The 20,417-nt window shown below is 35.4% G+C and overlaps 1 protein-coding gene across 1 annotated transcript in view; it reads right to left on the bottom strand.

Moving 5' to 3' along the window:
* LOC122811981 (alpha-1,4-N-acetylglucosaminyltransferase-like) overlaps window positions 1-17,271 on the bottom strand; it is a 118,854-nt gene extending 101,583 nt beyond the window's left edge. The window contains exon 1 of the mRNA XM_044084181.1: window positions 16,585-17,271. Within this exon, the coding sequence (XP_043940116.1) occupies window positions 16,585-17,028 (444 nt within the window). The 5' untranslated portion in view covers window positions 17,029-17,271. The remainder of the gene's footprint in view (window positions 1-16,584) is intronic.
* Between the last annotated feature and the right edge of the window lie 3,146 nt (window positions 17,272-20,417).

Here is a 20,417-nt window from a genome sequence, read left to right as displayed (position 1 = left end):
TTTGCATGTATAGTTCCCATAATTCCCATTTTTTCTATGTAAGTTGCTCCTATCCTTTTCTAAAGATTCCACTTCCTGTTCTTTCAACTCTGTTGCAATATTCACTGCTTCAAGTATAGTTCATTTAGATTTTGATTTCCATTTTCTTGTAATTGCTTTTTTGGCAGCCACCAGAATTAAACTTAACAAGGTCATACTATGTCTAGGCAATTCAGATCCTGTGTCCTACCTCAAAAAATAATTTCCTTAGTTGCACTCATTTGCTCGACCAATATTCCTTTCAGAGTACACTGTAGGGAATTTTTAAAGTCTACCAACTCATTACACTCTGAGAACATATACTCCCAGGTACCTCTTTCTTCCCCATTACACCTCCAACATTTGACATCTACCTGAGAAAAAATTCTTTGGAGTCCACTTGTGGTTTAAAAGTATATATGCAAACACTTCCAGGCAAACATTCTAAAACTTCTGCATTTTGTTGCATATTTGTGAGCCATACATTTGTCCTTTGTTTCTTTGTGAATTGCATATCTGATCTCACCTCTCAATATTTTTTGCCTGCTTGTGTTTAATTCCTATAGTTATCATGCAATATGCTATATGCCCTACTAATTTTCCATTTTTTTAACTGCAACGTCCGTTCTAGATTCAATTAAAAACGCAACCTGTGCAAGTCTTTCATTTAATTTCCTCTATCGCTTTCTGTTTGTCTATACTGTGATATCCATCAATTACAGGGGATGCAATCACTAGCCTGCAATCCAAACATCTTCTTGGCCTCTTCCCATTATGTTACCTTTCCCTCTCTAATTATTTGATGCCAGCACCTTGGTTCCTTTGCCAGTTTCCTCCAGTAAATTCCAACCAAATTTCCTGTCTCCATCCAGTGTTGGGTTAGTTCTTAATATACTTTCTGCTACTTTATGAATGTGATGTTATGTATGACTGTTGTTATTCTACTTAAGGACCTGCATCCAAAAATCAATTATTCCCTTATTTCTTGAATCCCTCCCCCCTGCTTCATCATAATCCTTTTCCACTTTGAAATGTAGCTTTCTGCTTGAGATAAGTATAACAGCTTTAACTGTGTAACTCTAAAATATCCCTTTAAATCCTGTATTCCTAACCTCCTTGTTCTATTAAGATGACCAGCTTCTTCCACTTGACTCTTGCCTTCTTCCCCTCTGAAATAAAATCCTTCAACTTTTTATTAATTACTATCCACAACTTCTCCTTTGGTTGATAAAAATATACCTGATCTGTGTATAAAATTAAAGGGACTAAAACATTTTAGTACTTGCATCTTACTATCCATATCCATAGGCAAACTTCCAGTTTCTCATTTTTTGTGCTATATTTTGTTTGTCTCTTTCCATATATCCTTTGCATCTATAACAGAATCCTGTTTAATGCATACCCCTAAATACTTCATTTTATCATGTCTCCATAAATATGGGTATATTGCTGAACCATTTCATGTCTGGATACATAGTTTATAGCCATAGTCTTTGTTTTACCTTCATTAATTTTATATCTTGGAAAAAAAAAACAGATCTGTCTCAGAATGTTCTGCAACACTGAGATTTCCTTTTCTGGTTCCATCAGGTACAAAATAATATCATTTTTAGATAAAGACTATTTTTCTTGAACACCATGCCAATTATCTCATTCACTCCAGTGGCGATCAGAATGTTTGCACTGTAACTTCCAATGGGCAAAGCTTAAACCTTTTGACAGAATCAAATTATGTCCTCACGTTTCAAACAAATGTTCATATCTCTGGAACCGTAGGGGTTCTTCTTTTAGGCTGTTTTTTTTTTTTTTTTTTTTTTTGCTGGCATCCAGGCAGTGTACTTACCAGCCAGTAACTGAATTTTACTCATACTGACAATATCAGTAGCTGCTGTTTTTCAGTTTCTGTTTTCACACTGGGAGAGCTGAAGTTAAGCTGTTGATCAGTATGTAGCCATCTTGGAAGTTCTGAGCCCTGAGAAATTCCTTAAACTCCTATGCTGTCTCTCCAGTCAACTTCCAGGTCCTCAGCCTTGTCTCAGTTGACCTAAAAGTCTTCTCTAAACGTAACTTGCAGCTGACTGTGGCAGCCATTTGTTTATGCTGTGGGCTGACTGTTGCACTGGGGATGACTTTGCAATTACTGGTTCTACCTCAGTGTCTTTTCTTACTAGGAGGAAGTCTATCTTTGCTGCATGTTTGCCACTCTTGTATGTGATCCTATGACTGTCTCTTTTGCTAAACAGTGTTGCCACCCCTCCGTTTTTTTTCCAGAGTGCCCGGAAATCAGTAGGGCACTCCGGTTCTCCGGTTCTTGCACTCGGAGTCCAGAAATAGCGACGTCAGGCTCGTCAGCGCGTATTAAAAAAATATATATATATTCCCGTCTTGGACTCTCGTTGATTGGCTGCTTGCTGCAGATGAGGCTCGTGCAGCAAGCAGCCAATCAACACGTAGAGTTACTAGTCAAAGCCCTGCAAAGCCCGCGAAAATTTATGAATATAAAGCGGTGCTTCAGCTTCAGTTTTTACCTTTTACTTTTGTACAAAGGGTGCTTTAAGATCTGAAATTCTTGCTTGGACGTCATCTTCAGTGGATTGCCTGCTGCCTGGAAGCCCTGCCTGCTGCCTGAAAGCCCTGCCTGGAAGCCCTGCCTGCCTGGAAGCCCTGCCTGCTGCCTGGAAGCCTGCCTGGAAGCCCTGCCTGCTGCCTGGAAGCCCTGCCTGCTGCCTGGAAGCCCTGCCTGCTGCCTGGAAGCCCTGTCTGCTGCCTGGAAGCCCTGCCTGGAAGCCCTGCTGCCTGGAAGGATTGCCTTAGCCCTGCTGCTTGCCTTGCTTGCTGGAGTCTTGCCCTGGCTGGAGGAGAAGTGCTGTGGACTGGGTGGTGGTGTGTTCCCCTGCTTGCTGGCCCTTTAGCTGCCTGTTCTCTTCTGCTGCTGAGAGCTTGTTTTAGTAGCCCTGCTGCTGATTTTTCTGGAGGTAAGTGGATTTTTTTTAATGGATTAATTCTTTGGAATTAAGGTAGATTTTCAAAGATTAGTGTGACAAGGGGAATGAAATATTGCCAGCACAGCTACTAGTGAATTTTTAAGTATTAAATTTATATTAATTCACTAGCTGTGCTGGCACTATCTCATTCATTGATGGTGACAAGATGTGTGTAACTATCTAGATGTTCAACATGTGGTGATTAACTAGAACAGTTTCTAATCTGGTTTTGGACTTGGTTGCAGTGAATATATAATGACTTCATGATTTGTATAAGATGCTTGGACTGTAGATCTGTCTTTCTAGTCTGTCATCACCGTGATGTTTACCTTGACCTGTGTTTCTTCCTAGGGTGTCTTTCTAGGGTGTACAGTCTTCGTAGTATAGTGAGGCTTAAATGTAGCTTTTTTGTCTAGTTTGTCATCACAACTGTTTACCTTTTATCTGTGTTTTCTAGGGTATACCGTCTATACCAAAACTTAGCTCATTTGATGTTACAGTGAATATATGATTACATGATTTGTATAGGATGCTTGGACTGTAGAACTGTCTTTTCTGTTGCACATTTTTCTACTTATTGGTAACTGTATGTGATATTAAAGACTTATGCTGAAGGGTGCTAGAGTAAAGGGGTGTGGCTATTAAAAGGAATGGGTGTGGCTTGATTGTGCATGGGGCGGGGCTTGTTTGTCAGGAAATGGCACAGTAGAAAGGTGGCAACCCTATTGCTAAACTTTGTGTTGGTCACCATCAAGCCATTTGTCAGACAGAAGTCTAGAATAGCTTCTGCTTCTTTATTTTTGTTGTTCCACATATGTGGACCCAATCCTGATATGTGCATTTAGGTCCTCCACTTTCACACCAATTCATGTTGTCCTACTTTATCCAGTAAGCCCTGCAACTGCTGTCTGAATGTACTCTTTTCCTTACTATTATGTACTATGGGGCTTAGGCTGAGATTATGAATGATTATGAATAATGCTATCCTTACACTGGAGTGTGATTGCCATGAGTCTGTCACAGATTTTGATTACATCCCTCACTGTCTTCTGAAGCCTCTTCCTCACCACAATACCTATATCATTCTAGTCTGTCCTCTTCATGAGTAGTAGATTCTGGATCCCAAGCCAAGTGGCTTTACTGTACTGCCCTTCCAACTTGTCTCCTAGATACACAGAAAGTCCATTATCCTCTTTACCATCATGCCATCCACTTCCAGGCTATGTCCTGTCAGTGAGCCTACATTAGTGTAGCCATTCTTAGTTCATGTTTGATAGGTTGATTACTTTTACATCCAACTTTCGCTCGACATAGCTATCCAGGTGACCCAAACTGGCAGCTAGACACTGGCCATCCAGTAAAATATAGACTCAGGGCTGCTGGGCTTTATGGTGGACACACAGTGGCCAGTAGGAACACATAGATCCATGTCCGTTCATTAGCATGAGTCCGTGGTGTAGGTTGGACCCTCAACCCACTTATCACTGGCAAATAGGCAAATACCAATGCCCATTTTTGGCAACATTAGTCAACACAACTGAATCACGCAACCAATTTTTACTCCATTGAGTGGCTAGGCCTGATCACAGTCTGTAATGACTGGTCTCCTATCTTACGAGTACAGTGCACCACAGTTTATGCTTAAAGTTGTTGTTTTACACAACTCTTCCCCATAGGCACCATGTAGAGTCTAAGCTGCTGCCCACAACAGCATTTTCTTGTGTGTTTGAAGTGGAAATATTGAACATCTTTTTTTTGGGATGTGGGAGAAATGCCACAGACTCACAGGGAGAGCATGTAAACTCCATGCAAGCATTGGCCATAGGTCAGGATTGAGCATTATGCTTTGTGTATTGGAAGTGAAGACCTTAACAATTATGCTAACTGGTCATTCTTTACTAAACCATTTAATGGGAAACATTAGATTCTCATCTATTTTTCCATATAGCCTTCTATCAGGTGAGTGCTTATAACAATAATTGGGATGGCTCATTGAGGGAAAAAAACTCACCATTACTTAAGGTATAGTAGATGATCAATAGGACTGCAACAGTCCTTTCCCTTCATAAGGGAGGCTCTTCAACAGATCTTAGAAACTACAGACCCATTAGTCTGACTAGTCTCATTTGCAAAGCCATGGAATGAGTTATCATGGAAATTTTCAACAAGAACATAGGAGACCTTCAGACAATGGCTGCATCCCAGTCTGGCTTTCTCAAAGGAAATTTATGGTTGCTGAATCTGGTGGACTTCTTTGGAAAAAATCACTAAGGCACTGGATTAGGGGAAAATGGTAAATACTGCCTACCTAGATCTGGCTAAGGTATTTGATACAATAACCCACTTAGGCATTGTCAACAAACTTAAGGAGCTAGGAAACTAAACCCCTTTATAACATGCTGGATAGCTCACTGGTTCACTGACAGGTCATAGGAGGGTGGAATCAGTGATTTCACCTCCACAAAGATGCAGGTCACCAGTGGAGTTCCCCATAGCTCTGTGCTAGGCCCACTCCTCTTTGGCATCTACTTCTTGGATGTCAAAGCTTCTGGCTAACCAAGTTCACAGATGATTGCAAAGTGAGAGCAATCACTGAATCCCCCTAAGATGAGAACACTCATCGGGAAGGTTAAATACAAACACTTGGTGCCAAAGTCATGGCTTAAAATTCATTGCCAAGAAAGGTATTATAGTAACGTTTGGAAAGTCAATAAAACATCATTAAAAGTTGATTCACCAGTCAAGGATCTGGGAACTGATGTAGATAGTAACTTAGTCTTCAACCATCATGTGTTCAAAGTAGCAAGAAAATTTTTCTATGTTGCTCAACTTATAATCAAAGGCATGACATCTAGGTCCAGGGAGGTAATCATATAACTGTACTTGACCCTCACCAGATCCATCATAGAGAATAATTCCACCTTTGGTATGCACCTGACCAGACACATGCAGGAACTTGAACATCCACAAAGATTCCTTACCAAAAGAATATAGGGAGTAAATGCAAAGTCCTATGCTGATCACCTCAAAGCCCTCTCTCTTTACTTGGTATTGTACAGACTTCCGAGTAGTGATCATTGGCTGGCATACATTGCATCTCTGGACCCTGTTTTGATGAACCTTTTACACACCCACAAAAGAAACAGCATCAGAGCTACTAAATTAAAAGACATACATTTTGACTGTGGCATAAACAGAACATGCTGGAGAGTCAGATATATTTCTCAGAGAATTCGCATTCTCTGGAACAGCCTCCTCATTCATGTGAAGCAGAGTTTCTCCCTATTGCTGTTTAAATGCAACTTGGACCAATGGATGGGTAATCGGAAATTCACCCCTGGTCTGTCCTATGTCTGTGATTGACAGAGACAGTCAGTAAATCACTCATATAAATCAAATACAAGTCAAATTTGTGGGTCATATTTGGATTGCATGACTAGTCTTATAAGGGCCTTTGTGGTTGGTAGCCTAGTATACATTTATGAACCTATGAAAACATTAAACAGGAAGTTACAGTTTTGAGTGGTTGTTATTTTACTTACCCAACCACTAGAATAGTAGCATGGTGCTTAAGTTCCAGCTCTTTTTTATTATTCTGTATTATTCATGGTCTATCACAACAATAACAAATAAACAAATAATTGAGTTAACTACTGCATACCTCTTTAGCCTGTAATCATTCTCACTTCATGTTCTAGAGCTTACACCCCAGTGTCTACATAGATGAAAGTTTCTGTCACAGCATAAACAAAAATGATTAATCACTTTTTATGACATGGACTCAGAAATCCAGTGTGGTTTGTTAATATTCCTTGCACATGTAAAATAAGTCTATCTACAGTACCTAACATGAAAATTTCAATTTATTAAGGTCATTAAGTACAATAACACATGGTAGATTGTGCAGTGAACAGATATTCCTGCACAATACATTTAAGGGATTAACTCAATGGATTACATTTCACAACATGGTGGATGTGTGGCAATTTCAGTCTGGTGGGCACCCCAGACTGTATTTGTGCATACTTATGGCACAGCACAACATAACCACTAATTACTCAGAGTGGTCAGTTACCAGCTATAACAAGGCTGCCTATGTACTAATTAAGGAGTAAAACACAATAAGATGATGCATATTCACTAAAATCACGTCCTACTTGCCCAGTAAAGAACAAGATGATTTTAATAAATTCCACTATCATCTAGGAGGCATTATCACTACATAAAGCATGCATCAAGAAGATGGTATTATCACATTCATGTCTATAGTGCCTTTTTGTACTTCAAGTTAATACCCATTGCTGTTTTATTTCTTGAAGATTTTATTAAATTGTTTTTAAATTTTTAATATCGTTCAAATTTAATAAACCAAACAAATATGAATTTAACAAAATATTAATGCAGATAAAAAAAGGATGAAACATAATAAACTATTTATAGTATTTACAAGGCATGACTGAATCAAAATAAATGTTATTGCTTGTAATCTTAATATAGTCTAATAATACATTCTTTTATAATTTCAATAAAACAAACAACTTTTATATTTGTAATTTACCACCTATTTGAATGAGGAATCAAAAAGATTAATAATTCAGACATTGGAATTAGGAGATATGTTTGCAACTTTATTAAAGTCAGTCAAAGAAAGAGTCATAGACAATGGGTCTTTTATAAGTGGTTTTGAAAATATCCTTTATTTCCTGATTGTGGAATCATTTACAATCACTCCTTTTAATGACAATGATAACAAACATTCTTGAAACTGTGGCGGAGATATATTCCTCCAATTCTGGTGATAATCTTTCTTGCAACTGCTAGAATAGTCCAGAGGATTTAACAATTCATACTGTTTTTTGTTACTATTTGGTGGGATGTTGTAAAGAATTAACATTTTATTTAATGTAAAAATATCAGTACATAATGCTTAGAGAAAATCTGAAGTAGAATTCCAGTATGTACATAAAGAAAAACATATAAAAAATGTTGCCAAGCTGCCTTACAGTTTTGAGTGCATCTCCAACAGATACTTATATTATCTTTAGAAATTTTAGTTATTTTGTCTGGAGTCAAAAAAGATCTATGAATGAATTTCCATGTACAAATACTCCAAAATGAAAGTAGAGAAGTATTTTAATCAGTAATAATATATATGATTTATTTTTATCTGATAATGTCGTTTGATCCTTTACTATACATTTCCAGAACTTAATATTCAGGTTATTATTATATAGTTTCAAGGGACTATGTAAAGTAGAAATTATGTTACCTGAATCTAGTGTATTATATAGAAATTCTGAAAGGTATGTAATTAATCTAGGTGGGTTTTGTTTGAGGAAAGAATAAGAGAAGGAAACTTGCTTTAAGCACATCCCCATATACATTGTAAGATTATCCAGTCTTATGAATCTAAGTTATATCATGATACTAAATAACTTATTGATTAAATATTTATTCCCTCAAGACAACCATGCCAAGCTAAGAAGTTATTTGTTCCCACTATTCAAATTTCCGAGTAAAGGATTTTTTTTTAAAAAGTCTATTGTTATCTTAAAAGGAGTCAGAGTATCAAACCATAGTTTATTAAAAGGATTTAAAAATAGAATTTATGTAGGTTGATTGTGTGGGTAAGTGAATATTATATTAAATAAAATTACATAGATATAACCACAGAATATTATTATTATTGGGAACGGAAAACAATTTATTGATTTTTATTTTATTATTATTTTAAGAAAGAAATATGCAGAGACTTCCAGTTAGAATAGCATGATGTATCTATCCAATTGATTATTGCTTTAAATATTGCTGCTTTTGCATATATTTCTGAATTAGGAAAATTAATACCTCCTAGATTCCAAGATCTAGTGTGATGCTAAATGAAAGACCAGCACTGGTAGAGGTTTAATAAAATCTAGAATAGAAGCTGCTGTTTAAGAAAATAATAATTAATAGAGCATACAAAATATTGCATGATAACTATAATAATCAATCAGAGGAAATTTAGAAAAGATTGAGAAGAGAGATTGGATAAGAAATTCACAAAGAAATAATGAGGGATATATGTATGTCTCCCGAATATGCAACAAAGTCTAGAAGATTTAGGATCTTTGCTTGTAAGTGTTTACATAGTTATTTTTATATCCCAAGTAGACTCCAAAGACAGCAAATGTTGAAGGTGTTATGGGGAAGAAAGATATGATTGGGAACATATTTTTTGGGAGTGCAATGAGTTGGCAGACTTTAAAGATCCCTTGCAGACTGCTCTGTCAGTGATTCTGGGTGAACAAATTGGTGTAACTAAGAAAATTATTTTTGAGCTATAATACATAATCAGAATTGCCTAGACTTAGTAAGACCTTGCTGAATCTAATTATGGTGGCTGCCAAAAAGCAATTATAGAAAATGGAAATCAAAGTCTAAACCAACTTTACTAGAAGTAGTGAATATAGTAACAGAGATAAAACAACTGGAATTGGGATCTTTAGAAAAGGGCATGAGAAAATTAAATAGGAAAAATGGCAATTGTGGTAACAATACATGTAGAGGAGGAATGAGGTTTAAAAGAAAGCAGGATTTGAATGAGCAATGTAATGTCTGACAATGACAGGATAGACTATAAGTGATTTATAAGGTTTGTAATTAAAAGTATGTCAATATGATTTATTTTACATTTATATAATGATTTATTTTTCATTTATATAAATGCATAATTGCCTATGTCATATGTGATAATTTAATAAAGATGTTTCTTGTTAAAAAAATAATATCATAATGTATCATGTTAGTATTCATTTTTAATTATGATCAATTTTTTTGATTTTGAATATTAAAATTATGACCAGAAAGTTGTTCAAAACTTTTAATAGTTATATTCAATTATTTCATAGTTTCCTTCAAGTTTGAAATTGCTAACATAATATCATTTACAAATAACATTATTTTCAAATTATAATTCTTGTTTATATTGGTACCTCTTATTTAGTACTATTTCTGATCAAAATTGCTAAGCTTTCAACTGCTAATGCAAATAGAATGGGGAAGAATGCAGCATTGCTTTATTCTCCTTTTAAATTCAATTGATTCTGAGAAGGGGCCTAACTTGGCACATGCTTTATTTCCCTTTTACATTTTTTTTCTAATAGAAGTATACATTCATTCTGGAAATTATATAAATCTAAGATTTTGAATCAATAGTTCAAATTTAAGAATCAAAAACCTTTTCTGTGTTAAGACTTACATAATATATTTCTTGTTTTTTGTTGTTTAGATTATCTATTAAAGTTAGAATTATCTTTATATTATCTTGAGTTTGCCTCTTATATATAAAGCCAGACTGGTCATTATTAATTAATTTAGCTATGTACTCTTTTAATTTATCTACTAAAATAGACATGAAAATGTTGTAGTCAAATTTACTAGATATGGGGCTATAGTCTGATCATAAATGGGGGTCTTTAACTTCTATTAATATTGGACAAATCCATGAATATTTCCAAGATGGAGGAATTATTCCTATTTTTATATCAATTAGAACTTCTTTAAAAGATGTATATTAAGCTTCTTATTTTGACTGGTGTTTATATAAGTTATGTTTTTAGCAAGTTTCTGTTTAGTTCAAAGGAGATTTTATTTAAAGTTTCTAAATTAAGTAATGAATTAAATTCTGATTCAGAAAGATCGTTTTATCGATTCATCTTATTAAGGAAAACATAATGTTGTCTAAAATGTTCTAGTATATCCCCTGTATCAGTATAGGTTTTTTTAATATTTTTGGTGTTTTTAGTCATGTGCATGTTATTCATACTCAAGCTTATTTTTACTCTTTTTGATAGATTATGGAGTGTTAAGGTGACATAGCATAGGAGTTTAATTTCATTTTTTTAAGAGCTAATTCTGTCATGTTTTACTAAATCTAAATGTTTTCAGTTTAAAGAATCAATTGCTTGTTTTTTATCTTTGTCATTCATATTATAATTTTAAGACCAAAAAACTGAACGATGATAACCCGATAAACTCTCCGTTTTCCAAAATAAATCAAATAATCTAAAACGTCAGCACACTGTAGAGAACGGAGTGAAACAGGACTATTAATATAAAAAATGAATAAAATTTATTCAACAGATAAGCGCTTTCGCATATAAGCTTCTTCAGATCTTTTAAAAATACATACATTCATGGGAGTGCTTAAATACATTCAAAAATCCATTCATCCAATCAGATTATATAAACCAATTAACATTTTAAAGACATATAAACCAAAAAGCATAAATAAAGACCATAGATAAACTGTCATAAAAACATAACTAAAATATGTAAAGCTTTCATGATAATATATGTAAGAAGATATATAACAAATTTTACTAACTGCATCTAATTGGATATAAAGAAGATGTTAGTACATACTAATAATATTATAATCTGATGTTGATCCCACATTAGAGAATGCACACAACTACTTGCTAATGAGGATTCAAACATTTCCGGATCAGCATTATGGAAACTGGAAAACATGCATTCAGCCATCCCAATTATGCTTAAGTGCCGTTCCATATTTTGATAGTGAACTGGCCAACATTGCTTACTTTTCTCAATAATTTTCAAAGAATAGTCATTGTTAAACCTAATATTGTGTTGGCCAAACTTAGAGCAGCTTTTGCCCAGACAGACTTTAAAACCGGTTCCTTATTGAGAAATGACAGAAAGCTTATTACAGTGGAACTTAAGGTTGATAGAGATGGTTTCCCAATAGAATGACGGTCTCTTTCAATACCATAGGGGAGTCCTTTCTGTAAGTTCAGAAACTTTGGAATCCATGAAGATAAAAAGGCTGTCATGTCTTCTCTTGTTTTCTCTAGTAAACCAAAACTTTTGATATTACATCTTCTCCCTCTCTCTATTCTCCAGATCATCCACTTTATTTTTTGCCAGGTATTCTGTTTGTGTAGAAGCTCAGTTTGAAGTTTTTCTTCTTTAAGCCTGCCATCTATATCAATTAATGCAGTTTCTATGTCAGATAACTTTAATTGTTGTAGGTGAAATATTTCTTTCAATAAGTTTGTTTCATTAGAATGGTTTTCTTTTAAATTATCTAGATTTTCCTGGAATCCATTCATTTTCACAGATAATTCCTGTAGAGAAGCCATCATAAGTTGCAAATCTTTTTTTCAAAGAAGAATCAGAGTGAGAATATTTCCAAGTACTCAAGTCAGTTTGTTCCCAAAGAGTTTCTTAAGGTAAATTTGACTGGAAAGTATTCACAAAGTTACTTTATTTTTTTGTGTTTTGGTAAAACAGAGTATAATAAGATTATTTGTTGAGGAAATATGTAAGCAGGTTGATTTTTTCCAGTCAGTTAATACAAAGAACTGCAGAGCTTTGAAAGATTACTGCGTTTAGTTGACCATCATCTTTGATATGCTCCAACACCCATAGCTCTTTATGGCATCCAGACCTTTATGGGTCTGGATTCTTTAACTAAGTGACTTACCAGCTAATAATGGGAAGTATCAAAACCTGTGAGGGATTATTCACAAAATGACACCAAGATTGTTAATCTAGAATGTCCTGCAGCAGAAAAATGAATCGCTGTCACATAATATTCATATTTTCATATTTATGTTTATATTTTCATCACTTTATGGAATAGCATGATATACCATGGTGGGAAACAGGAACATCCATTGTCAATGTTTGTTCTATCAAACTATTCCTGAGATATTGCTAGTTGTTTGATATAAATTATAAAAATAAACTAAATTTCCATATGCACTTAAAACTTCAAATAACAAGTGACTTACAAATTGTTTTATTACATCAGGTGAAACCCTAGATGTTGTTGAAGAAAGCTGCCTTTGATATTTGCACTGTAAGTTGAACATCTTGAGATATTTATTTATATTGCTAATCATACAAGTAAGCATATGTTCTCACATTTCTGTCATTATCTCAATCAAAATGCACTCACAAAGGAACTTCTTGTCATCATGTGAAAGCTTATGTTGCTTTAACAATAATGTTCTTACAGTATATGCCTAGGCTGTACAGTTTCCAAGATATGACCATTTGTTTGCAAACGTTTAGCAAGAAATATAATTGTGGGTTTGTGTGCATTATAATATATTACATTCTTTATGAAACAACAATGAATGCACTATTAACACTGTAAAGAATACTTCTTACTGGTAACATTGCTATTTGTAGAGTTTTAATAACATTTATTGTTCACCAAATATTTATATTTGTTTATCTTATGCTTTTTAAGTTTATTTTTCAGAAAATGTTCTGGCATTGAAAGTGTGCGTAGGATGCTAGAGTTGTGATATTCCGTACCATGTAGATGTCAGTGAATTATAATTATAAAATAAATGCAGCACCTTTCACTTTATGTATTTGTCTTTGTTTACTGGGAAAGACTGACTGAGCAAGTCCCATTTTCAGTAGAAAATGGGGAAAAAACTCCAATGACAGATATTTGAATTTATAATTTCACTACATATTATAAACAAGATGTATATTTACAATTGTAAAAATGTCAGTGTCCAGAAGTAACAATGGAAAAGTACATTTCAGTAAATGTCAGCATATTGTACATCTCAGTTTATAATGTACAAGTGTAAAGTATCACAGACAAATATGTGCACATCAACCAGACAGATGGGCTATCCATCATGACAAGACAGGGATTGGAGAAACTTGTGAAATACATATGAATTAAATATAGGGCTTGAAGTGAGATGGGTGAAAATGGGGTTAGTGTGGAGAGAAAGATAACATTTTGCATAGGAGTTATAGTCATTTTAAAGGGTGATTAATAGACATGTTGCCAATAAGGGATATTTATTGATGGTGAAGAAGGTGGAAAATGAGAGGAAAACGATATGGTAGATGTGTACATGGTAAACTAAAGAGTCAACTGAATGTGAGCAAATAAATAAATAATTAAATATGGAGAAAAGGTAGAGGTATTTTGGCTAAGGAAAAGAATATGAAGGATATATGGGGAAAGCAATAAGAGACGAGGAAAGTCTCATACAGGTGAAGAGCATGAACATAATCAGAAGTGGCTGAGTTATTGTTTTCTTAAAGGCTTGAAAGTGGGGAATGTATCAATCATTTTTAGACTGTTTGTGATGGCATTCCAGAATCACACTCTTTAGTTAATAACTGCTGTGTCAAGAAAGTGCAGCAATGAAACATGAAAGAGTGTGTCTCAATCAGTCAGAGGCTATAACATTTCCAACACATTTTATCTAACTTTATTAGTGACCACCTGCTGTGGTTTATCAAATAATGGGAGGACTAATGAAAAAGTCCATGTGGGAAGTGAGGAATATGAAAATGCTTTTATTACAGATTATAATGCAGATGCCCATGCTATTAGAGAGATATTTGTTAAGGAATGGGATAGATTTGCCAATTTTTCTGATTTGAATTTCATTTCTGACAGGCCTTGAAAATACATCCAAGTAAAAACAGATCCAAGTGAATCACCAACACGAACAGGATTCCAAAATACCAGCAAGAACTTTATTATTTAGTGTTTTTGTCAGGTTATAACAGTTGACTTCATAAGAATAACATTTTAAGAACAACTAAGTGGTATAAAACAGTAAAAGCAACAAGCACATGACATATTATACCCAGTCCTAAAATAGATATAATTAAATTAAAAATTATTCAATTAATCAAATTAAAATGGAGACCATAAAAGGACTTCCCCCGAAGCCTCTGTCTACATTAAATCATATAAGAACGAGGGTTTAAATAACTGCCTTTACTAGTACACTCATTTAAACCAGGTGGTACATGGGCATTCAGTTTTATTTGCCAGCAAAGTTCTTTAAACTCTAATAAGTCAGCCCATGGACCACCATGCAAATCTTTTTTCAATCCTTCCAAAACTACAAACTTGAAACTATATATGGGAAAATTCTCAAGATGTCTATATAGGGCATTATTACTATTAGTATTTCTTATATCTCTAATATGCTCATATACTCTCTCCCTACATTTTCTATTTGTCTTTCCTGTACAGAAGCTACTACAGAGGCAACATAAAGCAGCATAGACAACCCCAACAGAATTACAATTAAAATTTCCATTAGGTATAATAGTAATATGATTAATTCTAACCTTATCTGTATTTAATATGTGCAGCCTCTGTGAACAAAACCCATATCTCTTCACACTACCTTTTCTACTGTGGTCTTGATTGCTCCATTCAAGTATATTTCTAATTGTAGAACCCCTTCTGACAACTAGATGGGGTTTCTAACCAAACCTTGGTTGTCAGAAGAAAACTTGGTGATAAACGAACAGGAATATTCTTGCTTATTTGTATTCAAAATATCCTCTAAGACCCCATTACGTAAATCATGGTTCTCCGTACTGTTCCTTAACAATGGAAAGATGACACTATTTTCCCTTTTCTCAAAAATCTCATTCTTAACTTTTTCTATTAAACCTAGTGGATATTTTCTAGAAAGGAACATATTTGCGTCAAAAATCAACTTAATCAGTGACCATACTGGCCAATCTAACGAAATGGCCTTTAACAATACCCTTTTTCACATGCTCTGGATGACTACTGTTATAATGCAAGAGACTGTTGCAGTACGTGGGCTTTCTATAAATATTACTTTTAAAACATGCATTCTCAGTGTCTTTTTATTATTTCCACATCCAAATAATTAATACTTCCACTTTTATAAGTAAAAGTAAATTTAAGAAATTATGTGGTCTTGTTTAGATAATCCAGAAAGTTACATATGTCTGAAACATCCTTACTTAAAATGGGGAAGGGTCCTCATAATGTGATACACTTGAGAGGTATGTTTCTTGTAAACTGAGAAAATAATTATCTACCAGTAAAACTAAAATGTTGCCTTGAACAGGTATTCACCTTAATTTATTCCAGCCCATAGAATTCCCTGTCGTTTATTACAAGACATATTTTATTTGCTGTAGAGAAATAGTGGACCGCATTTCCTAAATTTATTTTGATTTCAGGATTAGGGATGTATGGATATTAAGAGCAGAATTAATTAGCCTAAATAAATGGTATAACAAACTATATCTATAACCTAGAAAAAATAGACGTCGAATCAGTATAACAGGAGGTGCAGAGCAACTAAGGTCTCCTGCTAGTAAATATCAAGAGCAGTCATCGACTGAAAATTTATAGTAATTAAAATGCTTCAAAGTAATAAGACGTCTGTAAGAAAAGTGCTTCTAAAACAGAAATATTTATCTATCGATCTATCTATCTATCCATCTATCTCTATACGAATCAGTTGTTATCGGAGACCCTTATAATAATGATGAATTGTAGCCATGACAGTAAGAGGGTAAATTATGAAAAAGTTACAAAAAACAATAAGTTGTCGTTAATGGATACCCGATTATTTATAAGATATTAGAAAAGACAAACAAGTATGCCTTACTGAACTTTGATGTCTGAAGCTGGTAAAGTGTATGTAATTGGCTTCCTTTTTGTTTGTTTAACCTGCTGCCAGGACCTTGCATTTAAAGAGAGACTTTAAGAAAGATATTGCTTAATTCCTGAAATTTGCCAGCTTACCTCGTTATACCAAATCGCTAGCGGAGTGCCCCCCAGAATCACCTTGGGGTCTAAATGTAGAAGCTGCACGTTTGGGAAATCAGTGAGGAGTTTCAGACCAGGGCATTCGGTCTTGCTTTGCAAGCAGGTCTGGTTTTTGAGACCCCTTAGGAAGAAGTAAATGTACCGGTCCTGATAGATTCTGGCCGCCGATTCTACAGCACAGATTGTCAGGGTTTGTGGTTTGAGAGTCTCCGTGGTCTCCACAAACATCACCGGAGGTTGAGCTGTGAAGTCTATCCTGTTGGACTGCAGAGATGGAGTACTAGCGGAACTATCTGAAACACTGATCGTTTTGTGTAACAGGGAGAACAAGTCACCGGGCTTCATCTTGGAAGTGATCCTGTAAAACCCACCCAATGCAAAAATGAAGACCAGGACACAGACTACAGTTATGCGATTCATCTGGAGTCTTTAAAACCGATCAAGTGATGATGCGCTTCTAGTGCTGAGACAAACTACAATCACTTTCTGTGCCTCTGTCTAGAGTCTAGACAGTAGGTATTTCTTCAGTTCTTCCTTCTACACAACGTCCCATCAAGGTCCAGAAGTAACAAGATTCCGATGAGCAGATGAAACTACAAACTGGCTAAATATCATACAGATTTAGTACCAGGTGGACGGGTGACTGATAGGACACCAGCAAACATGTTGGTACATACACAGAAGTGAACGCTGTACAAGTAGTGCATTTAACTTGTACACAACCTCGACACACAGCCACACCTTCCGAGTACCACACCTTTATCAAATTTGCCAAGTCGTTTTGTTATTTAGAAATCCCGATTTCAAAAGAGAGATAAGGTAATAAATAACCCCGTTCATATTGACCTCACCGAACTGTAAAGCACACCCGGTTTTATAATCATGAAGTATTCAGCTTTAAATCCCAAACATTATTGCATCTGACTTTTCTATTTGTACAGACCTAAAGGGAATGTTTGAATCTGAATTACGCATTTTGTCAATTTACCCACTTAAGATATATCTGCTCTGGTGAAAAAGACTGAACATTAAGGCAACATGTTTTATTCCTAACACCCCACCTCCATATCTCTCAAGTGTACCTCATTACAAGGAAAGTACCTCATTTGGGGACTTAAAAAGTTCATGTTCCTCTAAGTTCCTCAAAGTTCATCATTGAAAGAGTCTGTCACACATTCAGTGTTAGGAAGTTTTTTAAGTGAAATCCATGGTAAATAGAAATTAATCATATTAATTCATTAAATGATCTTCTTTATAAGTAAAACCAGCATATTTTAAGCATCTTATGACCATCCTAGTTGAAGTTGTTAGCATGCCATTAGTATGTGTTCCACATTTTGCCCATTTGTTCCACATTATGAAGGTGAGTGTTCCTCATTTTGGAGATGGAAGGTTGAGAGCTATGCCACCTCCATCCTCAGCACACTCACACCATGCGCCCCTCTTTTGATTTGAACAGTAAGAATTCGGACACTTTTTAAAAGTGTTTTGACTAAAATAGTACTGAAACTATTAGGCTGGCTCTGGGACTCTAATATCACACAAATCATGGAAAATAATTCCACGCTACTGAGTTTTAAATCTGGCAATAATGTATTAGCCTAGAGGGTAACGTCTCCTACAAAATCTCATCTGTTGGTAAGAATTAACCACTTTTTAGACCTCTGAAAAGATGGGGATTATATCATGACCCCCCATTAATATTCCAAAACGTGCACGCTGACTGGTCAGCGTGCACATTGTAAATCGGAGTTATAGTAATTCTTCTGGACTTTTTCCATTAGTATAACTCTTTTTTACAGCAACGGAGAATGCAAGATCTCCGTTGCTGTTTACAGCCTGTCTCGCTATGTTAAACGAGTTTAACATAGCGAGACAGCTTTTAAAAAAAGCAACGGAGCATCTCTGTTGCTTTTTTTAAAGCTGTCTCGCTATGTTAAACCCATTTAACATAGCGAGACACTTTAAAAAGCAACGAAGATCTTGCATTCTCCGTTGCTTTTTTCAAAACTGTCTCGCTATGTTAAATGGGTTTAACATAGCAAGACAGCTTTAAAGTAAGCAACGGAGATTCTCCGTTGCTTTTTTTAAAGCTGTCTCTCTATGTTAAACCCATTTAACATAGCGAGACAGTTTGTAAAAAGCAATGGAGATCTTGCTTTCTCCGTTGCTTTTGCCCACAGCTCTGATGTACTGCATAGGCATACGCATGTGCAGTACATCAGAACTGCCGCAGAATACCAGACAGCTGCGGAAGGGCAGCAAGGAGGCATTATACAATGCCATTATTTAAGAAAAGTAATTATTTTTTTTTTAAATAATGTCATTGTATAATAGCAATAACCCACTTCTGGGTGTGGGTAATGCTGGATTTACCCACGGTTGGCTTTGTTTGGTCCCTCGGGCTTCGCCCTCATGACCAAACCACGCTAACCGTGGGTAAATCCAGCATTACCCACACCCAGGTGTGGGTTGTTGCTATATTCCACCACATTCCCAATACCTTCAGTGCATCTTCAGATTTCCTGGTAAGGCAGTATGAGGAATATTTCTCCCACTTCCCCTAATTTTTAAGTATTTTTCTGATTTCACTTCAAAATTGTTGGACGTTTCGGACAAAGCCCGCTGTGCCTCTTTTCCTTCAACTTTTTGGATAAACAATGTCAATGTTTTGTGTACCTTTTTGCTTTGTCTTTGTCTGACTTTCCTGAAATGAAAGCTTGAAACCTCACCTACGACATGGCAGTGACAGCTCCACAGTCTAGTGATGCAAGATGGGTAGATAAAACAGTCCACTAATAAATTTAAGTATCACCTATGAGTTTTAACGCAATTATGTTTAATATTTTCAGTGTAACGTGTTTCATGTTGAACTTGGACCATTTAACCAAGTCTGTAGGTTTATTGACTACCCCGATATGGGGGACAAACCCTACACATCACCGGACGTATATATATCAACCCCATAGTTGCTCCATCTTTAAGAAGGGATACATCTCCCAAAACAAGTGAATCTTTGCTGGCACTCACTTTGAATTACCACTAGCAATGGTTTCTTATGGAGAACAGCATTCAACATTATATATTTCGGTGTTCTTTTCCCTGCAGGAAAGTCACACTCAATGAATTTCACCTCAGTCACCTGTGGATGTGCCCTTATCAGATCCTAAAAATATCAGCCAGTTAAAATGCACAAATATCTTCTTTAGTAAAAATTGTATTAGTTTTATCAACCATTGCTCTAGCCTACTGCCCAGACGCTGTGATTTTTTTTACACATTTGTGTGGCAGTTTCATGCGTGCTAAGAGGAAAATGATGGAATGGTAAATGCCAGCATATAGATGAAATGTCGAAGATGGAGCCATATAGTAATAGTACAAATGAGATGGGTTGCTAAATATTTGCCTACGTAGGTATGGGTTCATAACTTTGACATTAAAAATAAATTTTAATCAAAGTTTTGGAAAACAGGTCTTAGAGATCCCCACAAAAAATATTAAATTTATATGGGGCAATTGTATTCACACAAAGTTATTTCACAGTAATGGCTTGAAACTGTTCTTTAGGATAAACACGATGACAATGTTAAATATATGTCATGGGGCAGGATGTTATAAATGGCATGTTAAAAAATTGCTCAGAAAATGTTAAAATGTTGAAGTTGCTGCCATTTATTTAGCAATCCCTATGTGCACCCATCTCTGTGCACTGTTGGAATCAATCCCTCCAGTGGTATATTAAATGCATGCCTCCATCTGCTACCACCAAGTGTCACATCATCTGCCCCTTGAACAGCATAAATGCTATC

Source organism: Protopterus annectens, chromosome 9.part0, assembly GCF_019279795.1.
Source record: "Protopterus annectens isolate FY-2018-M chromosome 9.part0, PAN1.0, whole genome shotgun sequence".
Classification (NCBI taxonomy): domain Eukaryota; kingdom Metazoa; phylum Chordata; order Ceratodontiformes; family Protopteridae; genus Protopterus; species Protopterus annectens.
This window is presented reverse-complemented; position numbering and strand designations above follow the sequence as displayed.